At 33.2% G+C, this 12,047-nt stretch overlaps 1 protein-coding gene across 5 annotated transcripts in view; it reads left to right on the forward strand.

The window, feature by feature from the left end:
- Positions 1 to 12,047, forward strand: part of CADPS2 (calcium dependent secretion activator 2) — a 438,625-nt gene that overhangs the window by 272,207 nt on the left and 154,371 nt on the right. For all 5 annotated transcript variants that reach the window (XM_045564928.1, XM_045564925.1, XM_045564927.1 and 2 more), the window contains exons 10-11: positions 9,582 to 9,690; positions 10,731 to 10,931. In XM_045564928.1, coding sequence (XP_045420884.1) covers positions 9,582 to 9,690; positions 10,731 to 10,931 — 310 coding nt within the window. The remainder of the gene's footprint in view (positions 1 to 9,581; positions 9,691 to 10,730; positions 10,932 to 12,047) is intronic.

The raw sequence follows: 12,047 nt of genomic DNA on the forward strand, positions 1-12,047 counted from the left end.
ATATTAAAATAAACAATATTAAAAGAAGTACAGTCTAACATAAAACAAGTGTTTTAATACCTTGTCATTTAAATGACCATACCTTTAGAAATCGGATGATTCCTCTAAAGCTGTTGTTTTTTGTGTTTCTTTTTTAATTCCTTTAAAGAGTCTTTAAATTGATACTTAAAATTCTATATTTTTATCATGTTGAAAATAATTGTATCATTTAAAAATAGCTAGAAATACAACATTTAAAGCCTAAAACAACTGGAACTGTACTTCAAGTTATATAAAGCAAAAACCAACATTACTGTAAGCATTTTACATTACATGCCTTTTGACAGATAACTTTTAAGCCTAGATCTTAAATGGCAAGGAAGTCTTTAGCATTTTAGGTGGCTTACACATGTCAAGTCTGTATTCTTTAACATGTGATAACATGAATATACCAATAATTTATGTAAAGAGCCAAAGGTATGTGGCTTCCTAATGGCTTCCTTTCCTAATTTGTCTCTGAGTTAGTATTATTTATTCTAGAATGAGAAATTCCTTTTTTATTTATATCAGTTTTAGAGATGTAGGCATGGAGAAACCTGGTTCACTTAAGCAAGTAGATGGAAATAAATATTGTCACAGTAATAATACTGTTTCTCAATTTTTTTAGAAAGAACTCCTGAGCTAGATGCCCCAAATACATAGTGATACATCATAAAAATTATTATTAATATTCTGTCATGTTATAAATTTTTTCCATAATGTTTCTGAAAGCAAAAAAAAAATGTGAAAATCAACTGATTTTTAAAATAATTTGTTTTGCCTCTAAGTATAGAGAACCTTACAACCACGACAGGAAGAATTCCCATTTCAACCTAAGTAAATGCCTGCCAGAAAATGAAAACTGAGTTAGAAACTGTTCCTTTCCATTTACTCTCCTGTTTAAGATTGGAGAGGTGAATTCTTACAGTGCTTTGGTGGCAGACTAGGGGGAATTGATGAGGATTTCTTGTCATTTGGCAAATATCAGACCTCAGAAGATCAGTTTGTTCGAGGATAGATTGGGGAAGCGGTGAGGGAATCCAAAATGGAGACCTATGAAGAGATTCTGTGATATTGAAATCAAATATATTGATTCCTCACCACTAACCAGATCTTTTTGAAAAGATAAGAATGTCTTTGTAATATGAGTAATTACCACCTAATTAGTTGTTTCCCAAGTTATTGTTTGTTTCTTTATTTTATCTTGTTTTTCCCAAATTTCCATCGCATTTTCATGGCTTTCTTATGACTGTGGTCGTATCATAGCTATCTGTGTATCCTGAAAGGGTAAGAACCTGGTTTCTCCTTGGCTCTTACAACTTTACCCATCACATAGTAGATGCTGAAGACCTGCTGCTTACATGAGGGAATGAATTTGGCCTCATGCTTGTTTCTTGAATGTTTTAAAATTTAAAATCAAATGTGATTTCTTATGGCAAGTGGAAGAGGATGCATTTAAGTAATACAAGTTGAATTACTTGACCTCTCAAACTATTAGTGTTTTGGGTTTTTTTTAGCAAAATTCGTGTGTTTTATACTTTCAAAAATAATACATTTTCAAATTTTGTATAAGAGTATTTGTAAGGATCTTGGAAGGATTTTGTAAGGGTCTTGGAAGAAGGAAGAAGGCTTTACTAGATTGAGAAATAGACAGAAAAGGGGATTTTAAATATGAAGGTGGTATTTTCCTGCTTGGGAGTTCAGATGAAAAAATGAATTAAAGTGAGTGAGTCTTCCTGGCTAGTCTGGAGTGCTTTACTCAGTGGTCACTATATATTGCAGCTAGTCATTGCTGGAGATGTTTGCAAGCCATGCAGGGAAGGCGGACCTTCCTGTGCTCTTCATCTGTCTCCCAGCTGGTTCCAGATTGTGCATGTGGTGATGTGTTAGCAGACCTTTTTTTTAGCAGGATTTTAAGACTCTTCCAAATGAGAAAAGGACATGTGAAACTCATCAATTAGTTGGTCAGTATATTTTCTATGTTGTTAATAATCAGTTACAAAAGTATTACTTTGTAAAGGTCTCCTGAGGTCTAAAAATTATAATTTAATTACTTATAAGACAAATTTGACACAATGTGTTTAGTTTTATATACTAACCCCATCATCATAGTTTTTTTTTTTTCTTTTCTGAAATGTAATGAAAAGGACATGTATACTTTTTATATATAAAAGTTAGACTTACTACTATTCAGGAACTACATAAAACAAAATTAAAATTGAAGGATTGGCCAAGGGATTCAAATTGGTAGTTTTAGCTAGTCTTAAAAGTAATGCTGAGAATTCTTTTTTGGTCCACACCTAGACCAGCCTGAGAAATGCTGGATACAATAGAAAGCACATCTTTTAAAATGTGTAGCTGAACTGCAGGAAGGAAAACCTCAGGGACCAAAACCAACCAGAATGGTTAAGCTTGTGAGTTGGCACTGGGGCTGCAGTGGAGTATGAGAGTAGTGGGTGTTGATGTTGATATGTAGGTGCTTGAGATTTTATTGCTCTTTCAGAGAAAGAAAACATACCCTGAGGTATTCTTAAAGTAGGATTATGGACCAGAGATCTCATAAAGAACTTAAAAAAACAAGACCTCAGTGAAATGGTGGACTGGAAAAACATCTGCCCCTTAGGCTAGTAATCTTATGTTTGGGTTTAGGCTCTGAATGTGTAGAAAAATTAACTCTCATAATTTTGTAACTATTAGCTTGTACTAAAAGAATGTTAAAGTCCCAGTTTATTTTATTGAATATAAGAGAAATAGGTTGGGCATGGTGCTTCACACCTGTAATCCTAGCACTTTGGGAAGCCAAGGCAGGAGGATCGCTTGAGGCCAGGAGTTTGAGACCTGCTTGGGCAACATAGTGAGACCCCATCTCTACAAAAAAATAGAAAAATTAGCTGGGCATGGTGGCATGTGCCTGTAATACCAGCTAACTTGGGAGGCTGAGGCAGGAAAATACTGGAGCCTAGGAGTTTGAGGTTTCAGTGAGCTACAATGATGCCACTGAACTCTACCCTGGGCATTAGAATGAGACCCAGTTTAAAAAAAAAAAAAGAAAGAAAGAAAACACTTAAGAACAACCATAAAGCAAAAAAAAATTGACTACAAGGGGGAACCACAGTTAAACTTTCATGAAACTTTTCAACATGGGTGCATAAGCCTTCTGACAATGGAATAGTATCTCCAAAGTGCTAGTAGAGTTGCTAGTCTAAAATACTATGTAAGCAACTAACCTATCATGAATGAGTGAGGACAAATTAAAGACATATTTTCAAATACAAAAAAAAAAACTGACTCAAAAGGCATTTATTAAAGGAAGAAAGAAATTGAACTCCGAATAATAGAGTATGATTCAAGAAACAGTGATCAACAAGAAATGAGTAAGTACGAGGGCAAATATAAATAAATATTGGCTGTATAAGATCATATATTTTAATAAAGAATAATTTCTGTTATTAAATGCTAATATAGTAAATAATACTAAAATAAAGCAAAAACAATATAATGAGCACCAACTTATCAGATGGGAGTGGTGATCGAAGTAAAGCAAAGTTCCCTGTGTTCAGGAGGAGAAGCCATTCTACTAAGTATCACAAGAATGGAAAAACAAGCACCACATGTACTAATCATCAAATTGGTATTAACTGATAAACACTTAAGTGCACATATAGTAACATTCATTGGCTGTCAGGCAGGTGGGAGGGAAGAGGAGGAGATGGGTATATTCACACCTAATGGGTGCAGTGTGCACTGTCTGGGGGATGGACATGCCTGAAGCGCTCACTTGGGTGTAGCAAAGACAATATATGTAACCTAAACATTTGTACCCCTGTTATATGCTGAAATAAAAAAATAATAACAAAAACAAGATAGGATTTGAGGGATCACTAAAAGAATAGAAACATATAATGTATAGTTTCTACACTATTGGAGAGTAGGGGAGATTTTATTAATGTTTAATGGACACAGGGAATGAGAGAAAAAGAAACATGGGAACTAGGGAAAAATAAGATAATAGAAATAAATTCAAATATATCAGCAAGTACAGCAAATATAAATGATCTTTTCTTGCATGCTAACAGACTAGATTTCCAGGGCTTAAAAAAACCCAATTACTTATTGTTTATAGAGATCTAAAGTAGAATCCAGAGTAATTGATACTGAAGAGGTAAAAAAAAAATTACCAGACACATACTAATCAAAAGAAAGTTTGTATAGCTTTGTGACTATACAACAAGATAGACTTAAAGGCAAAAAAGCAGTATTAGATTTTTAAAAATTACTAACAATTTACCAGGAAGATACAGCAGTTCGAGAAAGATATCACAGTCCCAGACATACATGCCTGATATTATGTATCTTTGAAAAATACAAAGAAACATTTGAGAGAATTGCCTGAAGAATTCACAGATGGATAATCTTGGTGGGAAATTTTAACATACTTCTCAATAATTGATACATCTGAAGAAATATTAGGAAGATACAGAATATTTGACCATACAATTATTAGTAAATTTGATCTATTGGGCATGAATAATCACTGAATTATAATTATAAAAGATGCATAGAACATATATTAATGCAAACATAGAACATTAATAAAAACTGGTCATGTTTTAGGCAACAGAGCAAGTCTCAATACTAAGGTTCAGAATCATTTCTATCACAGTGGAATTAATTTAAAACTCAAAAATATAACCACAAATCCACAGTTAAAAGCTCACTTCTAAATAGCTAATGTATAAAAAAGAAATCATAAAAATGAGAAATATTTAGAACTGAACTAATAAAAGTGCTGTTTGTAAGATAACTTGTGAGATGAAGCTAATTATGAACTTAAGTGCACACATTAAAAATGAATAAAAACTGAAAATGACTAAGCTAAATAGATGAATAAAAAAACTCATTGAAGTAGAGAGATAACCCCCCAAAATGAAGAGATAATAAAGATGGAAAAAATTAAGGAAATAAAAACCAAAAAGCAATAGAGAGGATTATTAAAATGCAAAGATGTTTTTTGAAAGTACTGAAAAGTGAATAAACCTCTGGCAAAACTGATTATGGAATGGGTATAAGTGACTAAATGATACATTAGAAAATGAACAAAATATTTGATTAGGAAACTCACAGGAAAGAAACCCCAAATGAGTAATAAACATAAGGAAAAATTCTCGGCCCTGTTGGTAATAGGAATTATAAACTCAATAATGAAATACTATTTCCCACCTGTCAAAATTGGCAAAAAATGAAAAGACTCAAAATACCAAGCTTGGCAAAGATGTGTTACATCTGGACCTCTCATATACCACAGATGTTTCTATAAATTATACAGCAACTTGGCAACATCCTGTATAGATGAAGATAAGCATGCCCTACAACCTAGCAATTCCACTCCTTGGTGTAGTCCTAGAGTAGCTCTCACACATGTAGGCAAGAAGACTTGTACAAGATGTCCACTGTGGCATTGTTTTTCAGGACAATAAGTGAAAAAAAAGTGAAGGTAATCACTAGGAGAGTGGGTAAAGTGTGGCAAGTCAAGTAATGGAATACATGCATCAAGATGGTTAAACATCAGAACCGTTGAACTTTTGCAGAAAAACATTGCAGAAGAATATGATCCACTTATAGAAATTTTGAAAACATGCAAAAAGTACTTGATTTTATTTATCAGTTTACTTATGTATAATAAAATTTTTTAAATATTTATGGAAATAATAAACATAAAATTCAGCATGGTGGCTACCTCTGAGAAGAGAAAGGAAATGGACTTGGGTAGGTATATATAGGCATCAGTTAAACCTATCCTTAAAAAAAAACCTTAAGGCATATATATCCGTACATATATATGTATGTGTATGTTCTCTAAGAAGTTTTTCAACAAAGCTGGACAGTGAGTATTTACATGTTAATATATTGCACTTTATGTTTGAGATATTTCATAATATCTTTAAATAATGCATGCGTGAAATAGCTTTATGGAAAAATAGTAGGTCTTTGGCTTAAGTTATTGCCCTGAAATAAGAGAATGGTCTTCTTTTTAGAACAAATAATGGAAGTGTACTCTTATTGTTTACCACTCTCTCCTCCCTCCCTACCCCTCCCCAAAAAAACATATGCAGTCATACCTTTTTACACGAGGAAACTGAAACCTTTAAGTGATAACAATAAACCCCTTATGGAGGCCACTGGCTTTCATCTGTAAACCTTACACATATGCAGCAGAAAAAGTAAATTCATTTATAGTCTGCAAGATGAAAAAAAGAGAAAAGGAAAACTTCACTGTAGTAGGAACCACAAGTGCCACAAGATGTTGGCCTCATTTTTCCCCAGTAAGGCTTAATGATGTTTTATATTTTTTAGAATAGAAATAGCTTCATTCTTTTTTCTCATTAAAAATGATTTATATTCTTTGGAAAAAAAACTCAAAGAATAATAATTTAAAATAACCTATAATTTCACCACCCGATAATAATCACTATAAATATTTTAACATATATCTTTCTATTCATATATTTAATATATTAATATAAGGTTCACCCATAAAATCACACTCTATATCAGACATGGTGGCTCACACCTGTAATCTCAGCACTTTGGGAGGCGGAGGCAGGAGGATCACTTGTGGACAGGAGTTCGAGACCAGTCTGAACAATAGCAAGACCCTGTCTCTACCAAAAAAAAAAAATAATAATAATAATAATTAGCTGAGCATGGTGGTACATACCTGTAGTGTCAGCTACTTAGCAGTCTGAGGTGGGAGGATCACTTAAACCTGGGAATTGGAGGCTGCAGTGAGCTATGATGACACCACTGCACTCTAACCCAGGTGACAGAGTGAGATCCTATCTCCAAAAAAAAAAATCACACCCTACATTTTTTTAATTTGCTTTTTATATGTTATAACGTATCTTAGAAATAGTTCCCATGTTAGAAAAAAAATCTATCACCTCTCTTCTAATGGCTCATAGTATTATCCTGTATGGTCATACCATAGTGTATTTCATGCAAACCACCTGATTGTTTTTATAGTTTTTGCTTATATGTAACTCTGCAGTGAACACATTGCACATACCTCTTTGAGCATTTTTCTACTTGTTTCCTTTAGATAAATTCCTAGGAGGAGATTTGCTTTATCAAAGGAAATGTATAATTAATATTAAGGCATTTGGCACTGTATCTGAGAGTTCTCCAGAAAGGACAGCAGGCTGGAATTCAGGAGTTAATAATGCAATCTTGAAGCAAAATTTCTTCTTTTTTAGGAAACCTCAGTTGTTGCTCTTAAGGCCTTCAGCTGATTGTATGAGACCCACATATATATTGAGGATAATCTTTTTTACTTAAAGTCAACTGATTATAGATGTTAACCATATCTACGAAATACTTTCACAGCCATACCTAGATTCGTACTGCTTAAATAACTGGATATTCACTGATCATCACCTAAGAGCACATTTAGGAATAACATCAATCGGGTGTCGGGCAGATGTGGGAAGGAGGAGGGGATGGGTGTATGCATACATAATGAGTGCGATGCACACCGTCTAGGGGACGGACATGCTTGAAGCTCTGATTTGGGGTGGGGACAAGGGCAGTATACATAATCTAAGCTTTTGTACCCCCATAATATGCTGAAATAAAAATAAGTAAATAAATAAAAAGAAAGAAAGCCAAATGACCTGGAAAAAAAATAATAAGTGGATGCGATAGCCTAGCCAAATTGGCACATAAAGGATAAGTACATCACAGTACCTGTGGCCAGATGACCTTCCAGAAAGTCTGTACCTGCTTCCATTCCCACAAGTCTGTAAGAATGTGTATTTCTCTACATAGTTAACAACACTATATATTAGCAACTGTTTCATTTTTACCAATCTAATCAGTATTGTTTCTAGCAGTGTGTTATAGTCACATTAATCTTAAATTTTGAGGAAGGGAGTGAGGGATCAAAAATTACCTATCAGGTACGATGTACGCTATTCAGGCAATGGGTACACTAAAAGCCCAGACTTCACTACTATGCAGTTCATCCCTGTAACAAAAAACCACTTGTACCCCCTAAATCTATTGAAATAAAAATAATAAATAACTTAGGTTTTAAATTTGAAATCTGTTGTGCAGTTTAGCAGACTCTAATATAATTTCCACAAGAAATCTGTGCCTTTTACTTTGTAGAAGAGCAGAGTGAGCACCTCCCTTCTAGAAACAGAAAATACATTTCTTCATTTTAGAAGTGACAATGCTCATCTCTACACCTTGCTCACATCACTACCTTAAACCTTTTTCTCTGGTCTGGGGTACAGAAAGTGATTTTGAAAAAAAAATAATGTGAAAATGAAAGAGCCCATTTTTCTACCATGAGTTCTGGATTTTCCTCATTGATTTTTATATTCTTTATATTTCTGATGTGAGTTCTTTGTTGAATATATGTTTCACATACATTCTTCTCTTCATCTGTAGCTTTGCGTTTTTTACTTTCTTCATGGTACTTTAATGAAGAGAATTTCTTAATTTTGTTGTAGTCCATGTTATTTTGTTTTTCATAATTAGCTCCTTTTGGGTTCCTCTTGAAGTAATCATTGTCTACTCAAGGGTGTTATTTTTCCTTAGTTTCATTTTATATTTAAAAATGGAAAAGGGAAATAATTCACATTAACCAAATTGTTTCCCATGGAATCCTGTTTTGTAGGATATTTTGCACTGTAGATATTTATTAATCCTCCAAGACATCCTTTTCTGCTGCAGGGAACAGCATCTCACTCTATTTTAGGGGAAGTTGTAAGACCCTGTCTATTTGCTGCATGTGTGAGCTGTTGACCCAAACTGAGTTAATGAAGCTTTCTCCCCTTAGCCATAGTATTTGGTCCAAATATGGCCGTATCACCCAAGCTGAGATAAGCAGGGTAGTAGCTTCGAAGCTGTTGGCAGCTATGGTTCTAGCCAAGTGAGATTTCAGCACGAAAAAATAAAGCCTGTTCCAAAAAGAAGAAGAATTGAGAGGCAGAACAGATCTTGGCAGTGTTGTCACTGGCTGCCTAAAACTTACTCCTCCCTGGCACTTCCTGTGGGTTTGGTTATGTCGAAAATAAATTCTCAACTTTTATCGAGATCTTTTTTCACTTTGGTTAAAAATCTTGAAATAAGTACGCTTGAAAACGTGGTCCCATAATTGTATAAGTTTGGGACTACTCCTAATCTCAATTTAGAGATTTACAATCTTTGTTAGCATAATAAAGGCCATAATATGAAACCCTCAAGTAAAAGAAGATTAGGGTATCTTTATGTAACTTAATGATTTCAAACTTATTATATGATGCCCTGTTAATATCTCATAGAAGCTTGGCCAACAAATAATCAACTTGGGAAATGCTGGATCATGAGCATGGAAGATCTAACAAATGCAAGCTAACAAATGAAAGGTGCTTTGATCCCTGAGCTAGGTTTTGAAATTTTATATGTAAATTATGTTATATTTTTATTTGAGCAAGAGGTCTTCTGACAAAGAAAAACCTAAAAGTTAAATTTTATAAGTTTATTGTGACCAACTGGCAAACTTTTCTTTTCTTGGGCAGGTTAGCCAGTACACCTTTGCTATGTGCAGTTATAGAGAAAAAAAGTCTGAACCACAAGAATTAATGCAGCTTGAAGGATACACTGTGGACTATACAGATCCCCACCCAGGTAATCTAGATTGAATCACTGTCCCTGCCATGCACGTGTGCTTGAAATTCTTATAAATATCCTCTCTGTTCTACATTTCAAACTCTACTCAATTAATAGGGTGCATATTTCACTTCTATAGCTGAACAAGACTTTATTCCAGTTATTTCTTTCGGAGGACTTTTGGTTTTAGCCATAAATCATCATCTTTGTTATTTTAGTACGAGAATGAAATGTGTAAAAGTTACTGTAATAGAAAAATTATGTGAGAAATTAACAATGCTTACATAAATTTCTTCACTGGAGAGATGGAAAGCAAAAATTACAACAGAAATAGGGAAAGAAGCAGAAACTACATTATTATATACTCTACTAATTTTTCCCCAACAATACCTTATTATACTTCTCTCCCTCTCTCCATAAATACTAGGAATGGTACTGGACACCCAATATCTAAAAATAGTAAATGAATATATGGATATTAATATAACAAGATTAAAATACATGGATAATAAATTAGAGATTGAAAATTAATGAATAGAGATTAAGAAATAGAAATCTGTGATCATATTCACTAATTGGTCACTTAGAAATGCAAAATAGTATCTTCTTTGTGAAAGAATTATACAAAAGATAAAATACCGTATAATATGAAATACCATTTTTGCCTTACCCATATTTTTTTTCTGTTAAACTCATATATTTCTGCTGGAATGGTAAATGTGCCAACAGATAAAACTTCCTTCTCTGGCATGAAATATCCGATTATGCTGTGCATTTCTGTGGGTTATGTTTGTATGTCTTGCAGAATGTTACTGTGTCATGGAGTGTTTGTTTCCCTGAGTCATTTTTAATTTCCACAGTGATATGGAAGCTTAAACCTTCTTGTTATTGTTTCCTTTCAAATCTTAGATTATGGATTTGATCTTCAACTAGAAATCGTTTAAATAAAGCATTGAGCTCCTAATGTCAAACCCATTCTTTTCCACGAGGCAAGTTAGTGATGAGACTAAAATATGCAAGTCCTGTGAATTTCTAATGATGCTTTTCTCCCTCCATAGGCCTTCAGGGTGGTCATATGTTCTTCAATGCTGTTAAAGAAGGAGATACTGTAATATTTGCCAGTGATGATGAACAGGACAGAGTATTGTGGGTTCAAGCCATGTATAGAGCCACAGGTCAATCATATAAACCAGTTCCTGCAATTCAAACTCAGAAGCTGAATCCTAAAGGAGGAACTCTACAGGCAGATGCTCAGCTTTGTAAGTTTTGTTAAAAAATAATTTATCAATTAATAACCTTAATAAGGTATAAAATTGCCTGAGGCAAATTTGTTCAGTATTATAGTTTACATCATTAACTGATTCCTAATTAAATAAAAATAGTTCATATGAGTAGTCATAGACTCAGTTATCTACTTTTACACAAATCTGGAATGAATGGTTCACATGGTTGCCAAACATTGGTGTGTTTCTGGGAAGCTAAGAGCACATAAGAAAATTCACTAAAACTTCTCAAGGGAAAGTTTATTTTAGTTTATTGTAATTTTAACGTAAGTGTCCTATAGAAATGGGGAAAATATTACAAAATCCAATTTGCATTGATAGGATTCCAGAGTACCAAAAGGATGAACCATCACTTTCTTAAGTTGTTCTTAATAACCCAGAAGGATAATAGGGCTTTTTTTCTGTTGTAGAATAATACAAAGAATAAATTATAAAGCTAACTTTCTTTTTCCAAATGACTAAAAAAATGTCATTTTTGTATACTGATTTAAAGCATACGAACTATATTTTTCATTTTAATTTACTGGTGATTAATAATTATGTAATGATGTTAGAAACATTTTTAAACTTAGCTTTAATAATCACTAAACCAAATGTTTTAACTTGTTATACTCCTTTGCAAAACTTCTCTGGTTTCAGCTATAATTGTTTGTCTTTAAGCTCAAAATGTGCCTTTTTATACTCAAGATCCTTCTCCAAGGGAATAACATCTTGACATGCATTATTTTCTTCTTCTACATTTCATGCATCAAATAACTGCTCTCTCTCCTTTTTAGACACCCTTTAATATCATATGTGGGCACTGACATCTTAAACAAAGGCACTTAAGGCCAAATAATTAAAGGTAGAATAGAAGCTTTTTTTCTTTATGTTATTTTAGAAACTACAGACCATTTTCAGAAGTTATCTTAATTAATTTGGGACATATTTTTAGGTATAGTAAAAACTAGGAATATTACATAATAAAATTTTAAAAATTGATTTAAAAATTTCTTATTCCTACTTTAAAATTAGTAGCAGTGTCATCTTCAAAGATAAGATAAAAAGAGCACATTATGGTATATATTTCTACTTTATGTAAATTTTTAGCTC

Source organism: Lemur catta, chromosome 11 (assembly GCF_020740605.2).
Source record: "Lemur catta isolate mLemCat1 chromosome 11, mLemCat1.pri, whole genome shotgun sequence".
Taxonomy (NCBI): Eukaryota; Metazoa; Chordata; class Mammalia; order Primates; family Lemuridae; genus Lemur; species Lemur catta.